The 19,515-nt window shown below is 38.0% G+C and overlaps 2 protein-coding genes across 3 annotated transcripts; one reads left to right on the top strand and one right to left on the bottom strand.

The window, feature by feature from the left end:
• Positions 1 to 1,086: 1,086 nt before the first annotated feature.
• On the top strand, positions 1,087 to 4,578 carry LOC137747189 (probable inactive receptor kinase At5g67200). The gene is made up of 2 exons (XM_068487239.1): positions 1,087 to 2,787; positions 3,677 to 4,578. Exons 1-2 carry the CDS (start codon positions 1,359 to 1,361, stop codon positions 4,237 to 4,239), a joined length of 1,992 nt encoding a protein of 663 aa, XP_068343340.1. The 5' UTR covers positions 1,087 to 1,358; the 3' UTR covers positions 4,240 to 4,578.
• A 1,039-nt stretch (positions 4,579 to 5,617) lies between these two features.
• On the bottom strand, positions 5,618 to 15,226 carry LOC137747531 (kinesin-like protein KIN-4A). 2 transcript variants are annotated; one of them, XM_068487661.1, is made up of 26 exons: positions 14,677 to 15,226; positions 13,503 to 13,649; positions 13,256 to 13,405; positions 12,789 to 13,024; positions 12,040 to 12,227; positions 11,830 to 11,954; positions 11,556 to 11,592; positions 11,161 to 11,252; positions 10,915 to 11,022; positions 10,716 to 10,829; positions 10,546 to 10,636; positions 10,220 to 10,332; positions 9,505 to 9,603; positions 9,316 to 9,429; positions 9,117 to 9,233; positions 8,929 to 9,009; positions 8,479 to 8,550; positions 8,287 to 8,380; positions 8,159 to 8,190; positions 7,901 to 7,998; positions 7,710 to 7,796; positions 7,406 to 7,627; positions 6,896 to 7,058; positions 6,534 to 6,689; positions 6,156 to 6,473; positions 5,618 to 6,045 (listed from the first exon to the last, which is right to left on the bottom strand). In XM_068487661.1, exons 1-25 carry the CDS (start codon positions 14,791 to 14,793, stop codon positions 6,243 to 6,245), a joined length of 3,084 nt encoding a protein of 1,027 aa, XP_068343762.1. In that variant the 5' UTR covers positions 14,794 to 15,226; the 3' UTR covers positions 5,618 to 6,045; positions 6,156 to 6,242. The 2 variants fall into 2 exon arrangements, with proteins under 2 accessions (XP_068343762.1, XP_068343763.1); XM_068487662.1 differs by having other exon boundaries at positions 6,156 to 6,455.
• Positions 15,227 to 19,515: the final 4,289 nt, after the last annotated feature.

The raw sequence follows: 19,515 nt of genomic DNA, 5'->3' as shown, positions 1-19,515 counted from the left end.
GCGGTGCGCAACTTCATTTGCTTGGCGGCGGATATGGGTGATGACAGCTCCAATGATCCAATCCAACAAAGCCTTTGCATCCTCGATAATAGGGTAGCGACTACAATGCTCCGTAGCATTAAATACTTAATATATTTATTTTTATAGCAATTAGATCTCAATGCTCCGTTGTATGAATAATTAGCTTGTAAATTGTCATACAAATTGTTTAAAACAAAAATGCACCGGACAATAACATAAACAACCAAAAAAGGCCACAAAAACATTAAAAATTGCGAGGACGGAAACAGTCTTGACTTACTAACGACATTAAGACTCAAAGGTCAAATACTGTTTTCCAGTCCACTCCAGCTACAGTCTATAATTATACGACAAGTTGTGAGCATCGAAAATGGTTCGCACCTTAGGTCGCGTGCAGTGCAACCTCCTCCACCTCTTGCCTACCAACTTTGGTTCGTTGGATGAAAATGAAAGCTTAGCAATGAATTAGGCAATGATTAAGGTATCTAACATCTAATTATCTTAGGTTAAATTTTCAAACTCTCCTTTGAATTATTTATTTACTTTTGTTTGCATTGCAGAGAATCGGACTAAGAATATATCTTAATCCTAACTCATTATCTTACTCACTCACACTACTTAGATTAGCTTTAAAACGGTCATCTAACGTAATGTATATTCGAAATATATTTCTCATTTATTAAAAACTGATTTACATAGGGGTATTTATACACAGCAGCTAATAATCAACTAATGTAACTAATTAAACTTAATCTACAATTAGTTACAAATCAGTTACAACAAGAAAACTTAAAAGCTAAGTATTTGTTGACTGTGTTGATGACTTGGACTCTAGCTGGCATTGTTGAGTTGACTAAGGGTTATGTGTGTCTTTAATGGAGCTAAAATTTGAAAATTAAACTCAATTATTACCACCAAACAAATGAAAGTGGTCATCTAACCTAAGGTAGAATATCAAACAAATCATCTATAAAAATTAAAAATAATATTTATTTATAAATAAAGAGAAATATTATTAAATAATTTCAACGAGAAAGTAGCTAAAATTTCACCTTTTTACGATGAAGCAATAATGTGCATCACGCGCCAAACTAGGGGCAAAGCCTGGAAGATAGTGGAAGCCTAGAGAAGAGTTACCCACTGAGCTCAGCACCAACGGTCCAACACCAACAATTTTTCCCCGTTCCCCACTTTCACGTGACCCCCTTCCCAGCTCCTCTCACTGTCACAGACTCCCACTACTAGACAAACACCCAGCTGCTTCACACTTTAAGCGCAACGAACCCAACAAAACCACCTCACTTCCTCCCTCCACTTTCCATGACCCACCACCCACCATGATTCCCTTCCTCCTCCTCCTCCTCGCCACCGCCGTCCACCCCTCCACTTCCCTTCCAATCCCTCCGCCGCCTCCAAACCTCCTCCTCCCATCCTCCGACGCCGTCGCCCTCCTGTCATTCAAATCCCAAGCCGACCTCAACAACAAGCTCCTCTACACCCTCAACGAGCGCTTCGACTACTGCCAATGGCAGGGCGTCAAGTGCTCCCAGGGCCGCGTCGTCCGCTTCGTCCTCCAGTCCTTCTCCCTCCGTGGCTCCTTCCCTCCCGACACCCTCTCCCGCCTCGACCAGCTCCGCGTCCTCAGCCTCCACAACAACTCCCTCTCCGGCCCCATCCCCGACCTCTCCCCTCTCCAGAACCTCAAGTCCCTCTTCCTCAACCGCAACTCCTTCTCCGGCTCCTTCCCCCCCTCCATCCTCGCCCTCCACCGCCTCACCGTCCTCGATCTCTCCTTCAACGACTTCTCCGGTCCCATTCCTGACAACCTCTCTGGCCTGGACCGGCTCACCTCGCTCCAGCTCCAGTCGAACCGCTTCAACGGCTCCCTCCCGGGTCTGAACCAGTCCTTCCTTTTAATCTTCAACGTCTCCTTTAACAACCTGACCGGCCCGGTTCCCCCTTCCCTGTCCCGGTTCGACGCGTCGTCGTTTCAGCTCAACCCGGGGCTCTGCGGCGAGATTGTGAACCGGGCGTGCAGCTCGCACGCCCCATTCTTCGAATCTCGCAATGCCAGTTCAACCTCTCCGGCGTCGGAGCCGCTGGGGGAGAGCACTGCAGAGTCTCAGGGAGTTGTTCTGTCTCCGCCTTCCCCGAAAAACCACAAGAAAACCGGCGTCATTCTCGGCGTCGCAATCGGGGTTTCGCTCCTCGTCGCCGCCGTCTTATGCCTCTTTGCGGTGGCTCGAAACCATAACAAAACCATCACTTACACAGACACAAAACCGTCGCCAATTACCTCACCAGCCAATCGCATTCACTCTAATCCAAACAATTTCAGAACCATCGAAGCACAGATCCCAGAACAGAGGGAGGTGGTGCAGTTTTCCGACAGGGTAAAGACGGTTGAACAAGCAGCTCCTCCGAGAGCGATTCCGAGGAGCGGGAACTTGATTTTTTGCTACGGGGAGGCTCAGCTGTACAGTCTGGAGCAGCTGATGAGAGCCTCGGCGGAGTTGCTCGGGAGGGGTAGCATTGGGACTACGTACAAGGCGGTGCTGGACAACCAGCTGATTGTGACGGTGAAGAGATTGGACGCCGGCAAGACGGCGATTACAAGTGGAGAAGCGTTTGAGGAGCATATGGACGTTATGGGCGGGTTGCGGCATCCGTATCTGGTTCCGGTGAGGGCTTATTTTCAGGCAAAGGGAGAGCGGCTGGTGATCTATGATTACCAACCCAACGGCAGTCTATTCAATCTCATTCACGGTGAGTGCGGCAAAAAACGCTTGAAACTATTGCGTACTTATGTTTATTAAAATGTCCGTGTCACATTTTTAACATTATTAGGACGAAACGTTACTTTAAAATCTCTACTAAAGCCACAACAAAACATTGTAGCATTAATATTAAAGGACACATCTTTCAAACAAATAGGACGTCGACGATACATCCGTGCGTCGCGTCGCATTTGAGAGCGGGCGGGCTGGGGTCTCTGGCATGGTCACGTGTATGAATATTATGGGTTTGGGTTTAGTGGTGTTGGGTTGTGCGTGACATGACCGGGTTATCAGTTATGCTTTTCAGTCAAATTTAGGTGCGATCACGTATGTTTTAATACCGACAATCACGGGTTGGCCCCCTTTTGTACCATGATCAATTATTTCATGGTAAAATAATTGAAACGCTTGTATGGATCTAGTTGGATATTATTTCGTCCCTCGGCTACAGAAGAGCTGTAAATTTGGACGTTTTAGTTTTAATATTTTAGTTTAAAATTTGCACATGCAAGAATAATGGAGCTTATCTAGAAAGCCATTTGCGAGTGATTGCACGTATAAAAAATTTAATTTTGTAGGGTTTTTCTTTGTAACCAAAAGGAAGTGGTTTTCGCACTCGCCTTTCTTTCCTTACTTATGCACTTCTCCATTTGTTACTAGCCTTCCGAATCAGGATTGAATAAACGAAAAGAGAATGGAAACGAAAACAGTGGAAAAAGTGCATAAGAAGAAAACAAGGGTGTGAAAATCACTAACCTATGAAAGGGGAGTGATTGAGGGTTTAAGGTGTAGGGTTTATAAACATCAGATCTTGTGTTTTTAGCGAGTTGTTTATAAAAACTGTTGCTAACAATTTGCAATTATGCGTGAACAAATAGGTTCGAAATCAACTAGAGCAAGACCTCTGCATTGGACATCATGCTTGAAGATAGCTGAAGATGTAGCTCAAGGCCTTGCTTATATTCACCAATCGTCGTCCCTAATCCATGGCAATCTCAAGTCCTCCAATGTTCTCCTCGGAGGCGACTTCGAGGCCTGTCTCACGGACTACGGCCTTGCCTTCTTTGCAGACACTTCTGCAAATGAAGATCCTGATTCTGCAGGCTATAAAGCCCCCGAGATTCGCAAGTCCAGCAGGCGAGCCACGTCCAAATCCGATGTCTATGCCTTTGGCATCTTATTGCTTGAGCTCTTGACGGGTAAACATCCATCCCAACATCCGCTTCTCATGCCCACGGACGTGCCTGATTGGGTCAGAGTAATGAGGGATGACGATGTTGGGGATGACAATCAACTGGGAATGCTCACCGAGGTCGCTTGTATTTGTAGTTTGACGTCCCCGGAACAGAGGCCGGCAATGTGGCAAGTGTTGAAGATGATACAGGAGATTAAAGAGAGTGTGATGACTGATGATAACGCAGACGTCGGATTTTCGAAGTAGTAGAGTCTGGAGACTACAATTTTGGGTTCAAAGAAGTAAATCAAGGGAGGAGGTTGAAACAATTCTAATCAAGGGTATGAGGTTGAAGAACGGATTTATAGGGCAAAGCTTGAGGAATTCTTGTAATTGCATCCACACGAGCGCAATCTGGTAATGGAAGATATATAATGATGATTTTAAGCATTCTTTCCTTCTTGTTTTGCCAGAGTTTTTGGTACAATGATGGCAAGGTGGTGATAAGTTTGGAATATTGTCACCTTGACCTGTTGCATGTGAATTTCTTTCGGAATTGTGTGGTTTTTGGTGCAGGCATGGATTATATATACCCATATTTTTTTTATTTTGATAATCATAAAAAGCAATTTAAGGATAAACTGAACACGTGAATTGATTATATCACGTGGCGATATTGCAGTATCCCATAATAATTTCATACAAATGATGCTCAATTATGAAAGCGTAACAATAAACAGATTTGATTTACCAGCTTGGATGCTGACAACTTGTCAACTTCCAGGAAATAAAACAAAAGAAAGACAAATTGCCAACTGCTTTCTCATATCATCCCCTCTTCATAATGGACTTCCGTGAGAATATATATAATATACAATTCCAAACTTTAACCGAATAATATTCACGATTTTTTTTTCATATTCGAAAAATATCTAAATTTTCACCCCAAATTCACGCCATTCAGGTGGGTTTCCACGATTGTTGGATTTAACTGGGTTGGATTGCCATTCCTAGTAAAAACTCACATGCAAACGAGACGGTAAGGTGGCAATATTTCATACCAATCACGTGATGTCATGTGAGCAAGTTAAAATACACGGCGACACATGATAAGTTTAAGATATTGTCACTTTGACATTCTGGTAGCACTTTTAAGTTTTTTTCGAAAATTGTGTGGGTTTGGTTCAGGCATAAGGATGTTTTATTACCACATATTTCAATTCCAATCTCTGATTGCAGAACTTTACATGATCATCGTAAAGGCAAGGACCAACTGAACACGTGAATTGGTTATACTACACAGTGACGTTACTTGAAACTAAAGTGAAAAAAGTAAAATGACTAAAACCTATACCCTAACAATTTGTCGATAAAATGACGGAAAATGATTTTTGCACTATTTGTTTTTGTTTGTTGATTACTTTATTCGATCTAAAGGTCAGAAATAAATATAAAGTGTGCATGTGAACAAAAATAGTGTGTTGAAATCGATTCCCTAAGCAAATGACCCTCTACCCCTGTGGTAGAAAAGAGTGTTGCCTAGGCCCTTGCATCACAGCGTGGGTTTGAACCCCACTAGCTCCCTAATCTAATATTTAATTTAACAAATTTATTTTTTGAAAAAAAAAAAAAATCAATTCCCTAAAATGAACAAAGTAGGTACAAACTCGTTAAACACTCCAACGAGAAATATGACATGTCAAAGCCAAAATTCTCCCAAACTAAGGTTGTACGACTACGTAAACTCACCGGAGTTCGGGGGAGGTGATATATACACGCAAAACACGGCAGCAGAAATTCAACTATGTTCTACTCTTCTGTGTGTAACTAAAGAAACGATGTAATAATGTACGAAGTACAAATCAGCATCAGATGTTAGCATCATAAAACCACCTATTTCTTGCACGAACGTGTCTTTTTTCACCACATAAACAGCAGTCCAATTTTCGCTGTCTTATGCAAGTTTCCTGAGACTGCTGGCATGACGAAGTCGTTTGTGATGCAACCATGTTTTGGCCAAAAGACTGTCAAACCTGCGATTCTCGTCCTGCCAATTTACAACACATCTGCATCCTGCACGCAGGCAACAAAAACGTGTATATTTGATGCATGAATATATCGCGCTTCTCTTTTATACCAAAGTTGGCGGTTGCCTGTATTGGAAACAACAGGGGAATGATTACCTGCAGTTACAGTTGTTTTCACCAAGCCATATTTTGAATCGTATATGGCAGTCAAGATGTGTATACAACATAAAACGAAGCTGATATTCACATCATATCTATCTGAGTTTGTGGGCGAGGCCTCGGCCTAATTATTGTCTCATCGCTATGCTTGATCCATTCTGAGAGTCTCCAAGGCTTCTGCCACTTCCATTTAAACTGTAGTAGCCACTGATGATGACTTCTCTTCCACCTCCAAAGCTTACCGCCATGCCCCACCGTTGCTAGTTTCTTCATAGAGAATTGTCCCATTGGTACCATCTGCACCCAGAATGATGACTATTTTCTTAGTCAAGGAGAATTACGACACTGAAAACAGCATAAAAGAAAAATAATTACCTTTTGTGTCTCGTCCAGAAATGCCGCCGAATCTTGAACCAACCCATTAACTATTCCAGTTGTGAACTTGAGCTGCTTGGGTGCTGGGAGTGACTTTGGAGACAAAGGACCACTAATATCATCCATTAAGTGCTTTAATGGAGTGCGTGAATTCGCCTGTTGATTCCCATTTAAGTAGTAGTGAGAAAAATGAAGAATAATATGGATTTTATAAAAATAAAAAATTCCCATTTAAATCTTGGCAGATCTGCATGTTGGTTTATATAAACTACAGTTTCATAATTGATTATCCAATCAAAGGATAAGAACAAGTGAAAATAAGAAATTTTGACAGCCGCGAGAGGTTTAGCTGGCAGTCTCACCGAAGCTGGTGTACTCAACGCAACAGCAACAGCTTCTTCCATCACTTTTTGTTCCTTCACCAGCTCCATTCTCTGAACCTCGCTTTTACGAAGTAGAGTGACAAGCTCATTCAGCTGGTCTTGCATGTCCTTAATTTCCATGTTCTTCTCCCACAACTGGCACCTGTTGACACAGATACATATATTAAAATTTCTTTTAATTACAATTCCTGAACATTCTTCATTATTTTTCTTTGACGTTGCGAAGAGGTAATATTTGCTCGAACAAAATCACACTAAATGAAAAAGAACTGACACTATCAATCAGAGTCATTAATCAAAACCGTGGAACTTAAAAGAAGACACAAGTAAAAGGTTTCGCCAATTATTTTTCACCCATCACAAGAGCATAAGTTAAAGGGAAAGTAAATTTCATGAAATGCATATCCCTAATTTGAACAAAGTAATCCTCACCAAGGCAAGATAGCTTCAACAGTTAATTCATCAGATTCAATGTAATTGTATAATCACCTTGCTTCTGCAGCACCATTAAATATATGTTGAAGCAAGTTCTTAGCGTCGCCCATTGTACGCAACTGATTCCAACGTCCACGACCGCTTAAGCTCTGCTCCCTTTCTTCTGCCTCTGACAGCTGTGAAGCCATCACCACGAGAGCATTTGAAGACATGCTCAGCATGTTCTCAAGTGAAGCTATTCTTGCCATTCTTGCACCCAGTGACATGGACAGCACTCTGATTGGTTGGGAAAAAGAATGTCAAATGGAGAAGACTATTGTATTGCATATCAATAATGCATGTGTATGCATGTGTATACCTGGAATGCCCGCTCTTTCCTCTTTGAGTACCAGAAAGCTGATCTGCTTGCTTGAATAAGGCCAACTCTTTTTCCAGTGCAGCTCGTCTAAAATATAACTTTCATTAATCCTAGTATAAGGCTATAAGCAAATTCCTTGCAAAATAAATAAAGTAAAAAATAAAAAATAAAAAAAATACAATAATACATACAATTTCTTTTGCTTCTCATATTCCAAACGAACTTCATACACTTGCACTATGACTTCCAGCTCATGATCAAGCCACCGTTGTAAAGATCCTTCATTGCCCTAGAGATGCAATTCGTTTTAAAATGGTTTCAATGTAAACTTATAGCAGAGATGATATTAAGGTCATTAATTTCAAGCGTAACGGTCTACTCGAGTAATACAATCCAACCAGCCATCCTAAATATTGAACCATTATAAGAAGTGAAGTGAAGATCTTTACCTGGCTAGTTGGTGTATGTCCATTGGGGTTAACTGAAGATGAAAACACTAGATTAGGAAATGAGGTTATCTGAGTTATTGGGGTCAACTGATAGCTACGTTCAAACAAAAATAAAAAATAAAACTTACCTGAGTTGTCACGTACAGAAGATTTGCGAGTTTCCAACAATTCCTTAAGCCGCTTGGTAGAAGTTGCTGCCTCTTCTGTCTTTCTTTGAAGAACCTGCAAGAATGTTAAAAATGATAGGCTGCATTCGGTATGGGTTTATTATCAACGTGAAAGAGTTCAATTGCCAGTGTGTGTCAAATACAAATATATACCATTTTCTGGCGCTGATTCAGAGCTTCAAGTTTATGCCGTTCATGCTCATTTTTCCTTCCCTCCTTCTTTAGCTGCTTGAGATAAAATCATAATTAAACAACCAACACTAAATAGTAATAATAATTATATAGTAGAAAGAATGACAAAATAAGCAATTACATGCACAGCTGAAATAAAATGGGATTTACAAAGATACCCCAAATGATTACGAGGACTACATACAGCACGCAATTCCCAAAGTTTGAGAGCACTTTGAAACATTTTAAAAAGGTGTAATAAGATACAAAATGATAGATGAAGTCCATTGGAGACCAAACTGACACAACAGATTTATAAAGTTTCGGATTATTGATAACTCTTCATATTCTTTTTCAGGAATTGACCACACTTCAATTTTGAGGCGCATTAGAGATGGACCAGATTGCATATTTTAATGGGAGGTAAAGCACCTGTAACAATTCCTTCTCGCGAGAGGCCTTCCATTGTCGAAATTGTTCTGCCTCTTGCTTTATTTTATGCTGCAACTGAACCTGCATATGATGAACAACTGGTTAACAAAGATCAAAAATGCATAAGATATTATACAATTCATAGTTCTGCTTATGGAACTCCCTGATGTACGAAAAATAGAACCAACCTTCTGAGATTTGATATATTGAATTTCAGCTTGCAGCCGCTTTGCTGCTTCATCACTTTTTTGTTTCTCCTTTAAAAGTTGGACCTGGTTTTCTTGTTTTTTCTTCAGATCTAATATCTGTAGTTCACAATGAATACATTCACTTATCAACACAAATACAGGCAAACTGAACCACGTTTTAAATATTTCACAGCATCACCTGTGTTTCGAGAGATTTTAATTTTTGTGCATGCACATCTTGCATTTTTTTCCCTTGTCCGTCCAAGTTAGAAGCAAGGCTTTCAACTTCAGCCAATAAGCCATCCCTCTCTTTCTGTAATTATTTCAACTATCAGATAGAGAATAAGGCCATTTCAAAAAATCAAAATTCACATATGTTTCATTTGACCTGCGCAATTCTTTTCTCTTCCTCAATTTCCATGATTTTCTTTCCAAAGTGCTGCTTCAGAACTGCAATGTCAATCCCTCCAAAAAGTCTCATCTCAGACTGCAAAAAGGTGGAAGCTATGATTATGGGGCAGTGACTAGTAGTAAAGTTACCGTTCAATAAAAAATCGATCATTGTCAGCAGATGAAACATGCCAGAAACATTAATGAAGGTTGATTGGAACACTGACTGCCAGCTCCACTATAAGAACAATGCCATACAAAAAAATATATCAGATTGAAGAATGCAACCCAAGAGTTCCCCTTTTCTTTTTTGATAATAATTCCTGAGCAATATATTCGTGGTTCTTTTTCTGATATACGGAATATTAGAAAGATTACAATCACAGAAAAGTAGGATTATCTTCAGACTGTAGATCATCAAACAAATAGGAACATAAATATGCTATACCGATTAATGAAAATACCATAAACAAAAATTTATCTGATCATATACCAAATATAGAATATGTTCAATCATCCAAGCAGTTATTAATGGTATGAATGGTTGAGACGCATTGAGATGTACTTGACCATTGTCTATTTCAACTCTCCATGTCTGATAAACATATAAAGATAACATAGATATGCGTATATATTATTCGGATTATGAGGACTTTTATTCAAGTTAAATCCCACGGCTAGTTTACATATGAAACTATAAATGAAAGTAAAACCTCTTTTTGCTCCAAGCGCTTGTTTAACTCATTTAATTCTGTGTCCATTGTATTTTGCAAAAGTTGATGCTCCAACTCTTTTTTTACTTCATCGATTTCCTTACAATCTTCACCTGGAAATTTTGGAATTATGCCCAAAATGTCAAGGACCAAACTTGCGAGTCAAAACAAGAGTTGTGCACCAGAATAAGCATTTTATAAATTCAGCCCAACCAAAGTGACCAGTTAGCATCATTACTCTAAATTCTTACTGAAGAGAAAGCGAAAAAAACTATATCATTTCTTCTAAAAAGGTAAAAAAAACATGAAACAAATGAGTGGTTCACCTGACGTAATTTCCCCAATTTGATAATCAGATGAACCCATACTCTGGAAGCCCCTCTTAAGTCCATCAACTTTTGTGAAACAAACACGGTCCTGAGAAATGGAAAACTATCAAAATGAAGATCACCAGCAATTAAATTGTAAACTCTTGTAAAAAGATTCATTGACATACTTGGCTCTCTGCTTCACCCTGCTGCACAACAGCGCATCTGCTGCGATATCCATTAAGTTCTCTACAAAGATTGTCATTGGTAACCTCAAGCCAGGCAATCCTTTCCTTAAGAACCTATGCAACCAATTTCAATGTGCGTCCATAAGAAGATGCATAGACAACTAATTTAAATCAATGAAATCTATTTTAAGCAAAATACCAGCACTTCATCTGATGGAGCTCCACCCCGAGCACATAGCTCTGCCTGTAATAATTTTAGCTGCTCTTGCATCTTTTGCATCTCATTGGATATGACATCTCTATTAACCTGTACCCCAAAACGAAAACATTTCAAGTTGGTCGTAATTCATGGAATATGAAACCAGATATCAACGGTGCTCATTAATTAAAACATTTCGTAAAGGGAATTATGGAAAACCATAAGAGAGTCATCTGACAAACTTACAATAGGTTTGTTCTGAATATTGCGAGCACGATTTGCATATTTCAGAGTGTTAAGACTTTCTTCAGCATTGATATCAGCAGGACTGATGCAAGCTGCAAAGAACAGAAAATTACCAAAAGTAAGAAGCATTAAAGGCAACTTCAATCAAAGAGGAATCCAATTCCAGACTAAGTAAATCTTGTTCGAAAGTAAACAAGTGGAAAAATCTAATGTCTTCAAACAAAAAAAAAAAAAAAAAAAATCCTAATTGGACATTTGGAATAGCGGGGAATAATGGAGGATAAAAGTAGTCAATTCACTGAAATAATTGAGCGAGGGAAGTATGAATAAATGTCACTTTAGTATAATGGCATTCAACCAAAGCACAAATCATAGTGACAAGCTCGTAATGTTACCTATCATAACTGTTTTGCTGTTTCCACCAAGTGAATCCTGCCAAAATGCACAAGTGAACCATATCAGACAGCAACACATAAACCAAGCAAAAACAGAAACATCATCCTCTAATGAAATTATGAATCTATGATTTGAACATTGAAACATTGAAATGTGTGGAAATGCACATGTTTGATAACATTAAAACATTTCATGCTGGCATCAGCATCTACATTTTAAGAGTAATGTTACCATTATACATGATATCAGGCAGATTATTCATGTTTATCTTACCTGCAAGAGTCGAGTGAGTTTACTGTCTCGGTAAGGGACGTGCACCCCCTCTTTCCGCTTTTTCTCATCCCCCAATGCACTGATGACATTACCAAGTGCAAGAAGTCCCTTGTTAATATGTATACCTATTCATAAGTTAATGCTTACAAGTCTCAGTAGTTGATGATTGAAAGGTACAGTACGATTGCATTCATAAACAGTTTTACTGACCTTCTTTTAGACGGAGTCCACCGGAACCTGTCCTCTTAGCTCGCTCTGATCCAGCAAGATCTACCAAATGGAGTTTTGCGCAAAAATACTCTTCACCCATATCCTCATCTGGAGTGTCATTCCCAGGAAAAGCTGAACGGATTTTTCGCATCTGTTCTAATGTTATTGTAAAGATGGCATGCGATCGACTATACAAATGGGAACAATATATCATTAAATTATGAGCAATCACTTAAACTGTAGGTGTAACAAGATTTTCGAGCACTTGGATTAATTACTCACTACACATTTTTGCAAATGAAACATTTAGCTAGAAAAAAAACAAGCAATAATCAATATGGTACATATATACATTCAACAGGACTATTCTGTCATGCAATAATCAATATGCTACATATATATATTCCCAGGCTGATATCTACAAAGGAAGTTCTCATTTTCTTGTACAAGTCTTGATCTTTCATAATACTAAAAGTCTTCAAGGTGCTACTAAAAGTTCAAAAGTAATACTGCTTTCTATATGAAATTGTAAAATAAATTTTCAATAAAATCAGCATTAATGATACTTAACAATTCAACATCTTCGACCACCATGATAAATAGAACTTAAACAGTACTTCAAAATGTCGATTTAGGAAATATGGATGCCAGAATCCTCAAAAATATATATACATGAAAAAGCTAACCATTTCAGTAATAAAAAGTAAATCTGCATCGCAGAGGGTAGAAATTTGAAATTCAAGGTTTACCTAGATTGGCTGTTCATATTTGTACTCCCCGTTGCTCTGTTTAATGATCCTTGATCCAGGCAAGTGGCCATTTCTTGTAATGAACTAACAGCAACTTCAGTTAATCCTGCTAAGGTTATGGCTCCATTTGATGTTTCACGAATTTGTATGGGATGCCTTCCAGAAGCATTAACTTTTGCGGCATGTCCATTTGTAGATACAGAATCCAACAAGTCCCTCACTTCTTCCTTCAGAATCTGCAAATTTAAACCCTATATTAATCCTCGTAGTATGGAAATAAAAATTGGCAAGAGATTGGTCTATGAAAACAACATAGATAGCTTGCCATTAAAGAAAAACTTGCCAATACTCTCACTGTTTTGAGTTTGATAGGACCACTCTCCAAACAACGAAAAGTTTCTGGAACCACATTGACTGAGGGCCTTTTCTATGACAAAGTAGGAATATGAACAACAAAAGGAATATACCTCTATATAGGAAACTTGCACTTGGAATTCAGTTTGATGCTTCAATATTTCAATCTTGTTGAACAATGTAGTCATAACTTGAGGAATCAACCCTGTCTGGCAACCATCTCCAGAGCCAGTTCCCATGGTATACGTCTTTCCGGATCCTGTCTGCAGCATATGTATAATTCAGCTGTTAAAATAACAGCAGACCATGTGCAAGATCTTATTCAACCGCAAGGCCCATTTTTCACAGGATAGACATTACCTGACCATAAGCAAGTACCGTAGCATTGTATCCTTGGAATAAACCATGAATAAGTGGAGAAATGCAGTCTTCAAACATGGCAGATGATGGAGCTCCACTGCTCCCATAGACATGATCAAATGTAAAAGAATGTGGGCCAATTTTTATCTGCACCATGGTCAACAAAGATAATACTTTCAGCAACTACGACAGCAAGCTAAAAGTTGCAAACACAAAATAGTACCATAATATCGAAAAGCCACTAAATTCACACAAGTGTGCCAAATGGTTTCTGTTTTCCTTACCATGAGCATAACTTTCGCTGGGCTTTAGCAAAATGAGATACAGGGAACATGTTAAATCATGCCCATACCCCCTAACTACTCTATAGTCTATAGACTATATTATCATGGTGATATTTCTTGAGTTTTATCTGTTGTGGGAACCTACGTGTTAAAGTAGGTCTCATGTTAAGTGGGTATGCAAAGAGTCTTGGGCCAACCCAACCAGGCAAAAAAAAGGACTTTGTCTGGTTTAAAGCTGGTTTGCAATTGTCCTTCGTGTTAATTTTATGAAGGCAATTTGATAGTACCTTGTTTTAATGGTATGAAGGCAATGAGATATGTATGTGTGTGTGAGAGAAAGAGAGAGGAATGGGTTTGATTTTGCGTTGGTAATAATTCATGTCTGCTTGTTGAACCCTAATCAGAAGGTCATTAAATCAGCATTGACAAGAAGGAAACTTTTCAACTTCTATTGTTTTGCCTAACCGGAAACATAGGGAACGACAGCTCAATTAACAGACTAGACCATGATATAGCACTGGAAAAATGAGAATCTAGCCCTCGCTGTTTAAGATTCATATGACACACTACCGCAATAAATTTCATATGGTGAAAAACCAAAATAATTAGTTCCAATAAACCAACCAGTAATTTCACAGAACCCTACAAGCAATGCACATAACAGATGAAGGGGAATCAACCCCAAAACTCCAAAACTCCATTGATTAAACCGCGACGCAATCTCGAAACACCAGTAATTCATTTGATAATGCTCAAAAAAACAAACTAAACTAAACCTCACATTAATCTTTAACTTGACAGACAAAACCCACTATCAAAATTTAGCAACACCAAAAATTCCAATCTCAAAAAACAACCCAGTTCCTCAATGGAAACAAAACTCAGAGTACCTGAGGCTTTCCGGGTGTAACAGCAACACACTCCTTGCAACCTTGAAGGCGTTCATCGCCGATAAGTGGTCTAATGTGCAGAGCCACCTTTACACTGCAATTCTCTGATGCTTCCATTGAATAAAATTGAAAGGGAGAAAAAAAGGAAGAAAAAAAAAAAAGATGCAAATAGATATGGGTTACTGAAGAAAGTGGTAATATTGTTAGAAACTTGATCTCATTATCTGATTAGTTGGAGTTAGGATGAAGAAAATGATACAACAACAATTGGGTTTTCAACAAACAGATACATATATATATATATATATAGAGAGAGAGAGAGAGAGAGAGAGAGAGAGAGAGAGTTGGTGGGTGGAGAATGGGGAGTTTGGGGGGAGGGCGGGAGCGGTTTGAAAAGAACTGCAGAGGGACTTTTGGTATCAAATCAAACCCGTGGGTCCTTTCTTCTTCAATGGCGGTGTTGGTGAAGTTGAAGACTTTTGTTGCTGCTTTAAGTTCCCAAATTGCCCTCCAGCGCCGCCGGCTCCTCCTCCTCCTCCTCCTAGTACGAGCGACCACTGTCTCAGTGAGCTGTCAGCTGTGTTCCCACTTGGATACATAAATATTAAAGAAAGGTGGGCAACCACGAGTCTTGAACCGTACACTTGTTGGAGGTAATTTTCCCAACCGTCGACTTCGGAGTATATTTAGTTTATTGGAAAACAACAAAATAAAAAAATAAAAAAATACAACTATAAAGGCCTCGAAGAATGAAAAGAAATGTGGCTCGTCTCTCCCAATGTGTTCTGAGTTCTGACTCAGAAATTCAACAGTTCATTGTGTTTAATAACGGTATTAATATTAATTTTCATTTTTCTTCTGGTTTTCGAATGCTTATTTTATCTTTATTTACGTATTAATAATTATTTTTAATTTTGTATTGAATAAATAATAATAAAAATTAAAATATCCTAATCTAGTGTTATTCTTTTTTATTGATAAGTAAGAAATCATAGATTTAATTATTGTCAAAAGTGAATTTAAATCACGTTATTATTAGTTTATTGTGAAATTTGTTATTGATTGTTAGTTGCAGATATAATTGAAGTCTTATGATATTCTTATATAATTTTTCTTTTTCTTACGGGCGTAAGCCCCCTTCGGATCCAAAAGAAAAAACTATTCCATCTAATCCTTTTTTCTAGAACTCACATTCCTCGTTTGAAATGATCGATATATCTATCTAGTACTAGCAAAACGTAGAAAATGAGAAATTATCTTGACAAAATAATAATTATTATTATCACCACGTATCCAGCAAATATAAACAAATACACCTCTAATCATATGCTTTTTTTTTTTTTCTTCGTAAAGCTCTAATCTTATGTTTAGAGAACTACAAAACTCATGCTCGAACTCTTTTTCATTTTTTAACCAAAAGAAAAACTAATGTCTTTTATTTTTATACTAAAATGTCTCAATCATATGATGACACTGCCATAAGAATCCCTTAGTCGTAAAAAATTTATGATGTTCCGCTGATACCGTATATTTTAGACTTCTAACTGTAAATTTATATTTTTTTTAAGAAATGATATTATTTACACTAAAGATTTTAAAGGGTGGGAGAATGGTCTAAGTCTCACAATGGACTAGCAATAATGTGGTTCAAATTCGCCTTTGACAAGAAACGAACTTAACAGTGAAAAGAAATATTACTAAACAGTACTACTAAATGACTGTTTTTTCGTATTTTTAAACAAAGATTTAACAGTCAAAAGAAACTAGAATATCACATACTCTGAAACACCAGAAAAAAATAAAAAAAAAATCCCCCTATTTATTTGTATAATACATGGATTGGATTTGACTGCCTTAAAATACAAGTGAAGCCTTAAACAAGCTCACCAAGGATTGTTATGATTCAGGTTTGTCCAACATCTCATTTGTCCCCAAGAAATGAAGAATGCCCAGAAAAAAAAAAAAAAAAAAAAAAAAAAAAGATTAAAGACAAAGATATCAACCTCAGAGAACTTGAAGCTTTCTTTGTCTATACCTAACCTAATTACCCCTTGAATCTCCATATCCATTGGATTCTCCCAACTCTTGCAAAGTAGAGGCCCCAGCAGCAAATGATATCAAATTGTCCCTCTGGATTTGGATGTGGACTGGTTCGTTTTTTAATACCTTGATGTTATCATAATCTTTCTTGGGTGATATGGAATGCACCGACAAGAGTCTTACTACCAACCTTAAGTGGTCCAAAAATAGGAGTAGGTTCAATCTCTCCAAATCTTCCTTCCCTTCAATCTCCTCCTATTTAAATGATTTCGGTTTAGTCACATCAATATCTTGTATTAACTTGTTTATCGAGAGAGAGAAAAAAAAAGGAAAATGAGAGAGAAGGGGAGGGGAGGGAGTGGATTTGGAGAGAACTTAAGAGATTAGACTTTAACTAGAAAACACACAACGGGTGGAATAACCTCAATTGTAAGCCACTTCCTTTTGGGTTTCGTAATAAGGTGACAAGTCATACTCAATGAGGGTCTAGATCGAAAGGGGTTTGCTTTGTTAAAAAACGATGGTAATTTGTGCAAAATTCATTCTCTAAGATTGCTTATTGGAGAATGCTTTTGACCAAAGTGATACTAAATGGGTAGTGATTTTCACGTACGTTTTCTTCTTCTATATACACTTTCTATTTATTTGTCCTTTGATTTTTCGTCGATTTATTCAATCTAGGGGTTAATAAAAACAAAAGGATGAGTGCATAGAGAAAAGAAGATTGCGAAATTACTTCCCAAGGGACTTCAGTATATTAGTGGTGTGTCTTGATTCAAGTACAAAACAACATATTTGAAAGATGTGGAAGTACGTATAATTGTTGGGCTTGACACACAAGTAGTTTGCTTTGATAACTGATACCGTGCGTGGGTACATGCTCAGGACTCTGCATGGCCACGTCAAACTAATCTCAGATTTTATCTCGTATGTATTCGAATGGATGACTGGGAAGAGAGGATTAATAATTTACAACATATGGGAGAGAAAAATTGCAATGGATGATGCATAGGATGATGGTATAGAGGCGTTTTCTATGGATGGAAGGAAGGTGATGGGAAGATGGTTTCTAAGCTGCTCATTCACGTAAGAACACATATAAGTCAGTCGTTGAAATCAAGGGGGAATATTTTACGTAATGCTAGGTAGACTAAATTTTGTAAACTAAATTTTATAATCCGATGATATGGTTGTTGAGAATTGAATTATTATTTAAGTGTTGATTAACGTGTTGAGATATATAATAGCTAGATCTGATACTATGTTAACTTTTCAGGTCCAGCATGATCCACCACCAATATCACTAGTCATAACTTAATCACCTATTATTAGTTATTGAGTTTTATCACAAAAGATTTTGGTGATATTAAAAGTAAAAACTCATATATATATTTATGTACATTATTTGTCATATGACCTCTTTTGGATATGCTATCCAACATTTATATTTTGAATGTCTTGCCCGTTAGCCTTCAAACCTCAAACGAACAATTGTATCAATATCATCTTCTGTTTAATTGTAAGTTTAGCCTCAAACCAATAAAAAGGATCGGAAGGACTTCATGTACGTTGGACGACCCTACCTTTCTATGACTTTTATTTGCAGAAAACTTGGAGCTAGCTAGAACTCTTTATTCCAGTTCCTTTTTCCCTTTCGTTCTTTGTGCTTTCTTCACTGGGCCTTTCCATTCGATGTTCCAGCCTATTACCTTTTGAACATGCCCCATGCAAACTTTGTGCTTTCTAAAGTGATTCTTCCCCACAACCACAAACTACCAAAACTTTAGCTTAAACCAATTATATCAGCAATAATCTATACCTTGTTAGCTTCCCTTTGGATGCGATTCCTTCGTAATATTAGTTGGTTAATTGCGTTCGGATGACATGGTGTTGTAAATTCATTCAACTACAACATGTGTATGTGTACGGGTAATGTCTGGGAGACTAACTAGTTAGACTAAATTTGTAAACCGTATGACGTGATTGTTGACGATTGAATTATTACTTAAGTGTTGATTAACATGCTTATTTTCTATTGATGACATATCACATGGTTTGTAAATTTGGTCTAAGAAATTGGTTATCTAGCATTACTCGTACGTATACAAAGTTCTAGGGTTTGCCACTCTATTGAGTGGGGTTAATAGTATATTGAGTCTAGGTTTCACATTTTTTGAATGAGAATTGTGAGAAAGTGAGGACAAAGCGCTATATCGGTGAGAGACTAATCCATGCAAAGTCTCACTGTCATCCATCTTATCAATCTTCTCCTTTTTTAAGAAGTCTTTCTGTATTTTCTTCTCCATGTTAGTTTATTAATGGAATTCCTATTGACCAAAAAAAAGATTGAAATTCCCCATATTCCATCCTTTTTGGTTATCCCTCCCTACTTACTCTTATCTTTGAGTCTTTGGGTGTCTGTTTTTCCCAGCTTGAACCTTATTATATCTCCCACAAGTTAGAGAGTCGGTCTAGCCTTGTGTGTGTAACGGTTATAGTCCTCACCATAAAGGTTATATGTATCTCCCACAAGTTATTGATGAATTTTTTCGCTACTTTTAGATATCTCTATGAAACAAAAATCATAAGTACATCACTTTAAAACATTTGTGGCTATAGTTCGCAATATTTCTCGAGTTACCATTCGGGTCCTCCAAAGTGATAATGTTACGGAGTATGTCAACTAATCTTTTTCCACCTTTTGTCATGATTGGGTATTTAACAACGCAATTCTAGCCCTCATACTTCCCAACAAAATGGGCATATCGAAATCAAACATCGTCATATTGCCACTTAAGT

The sequence above is a fragment of the Pyrus communis genome, chromosome 10, assembly GCF_963583255.1.
Source record: "Pyrus communis chromosome 10, drPyrComm1.1, whole genome shotgun sequence".
NCBI classification, from domain to species: domain Eukaryota; kingdom Viridiplantae; phylum Streptophyta; class Magnoliopsida; order Rosales; family Rosaceae; genus Pyrus; species Pyrus communis.
Note: the sequence above shows the minus strand (reverse complement) of the source record. Positions and strands in the feature narration are given on the sequence as shown.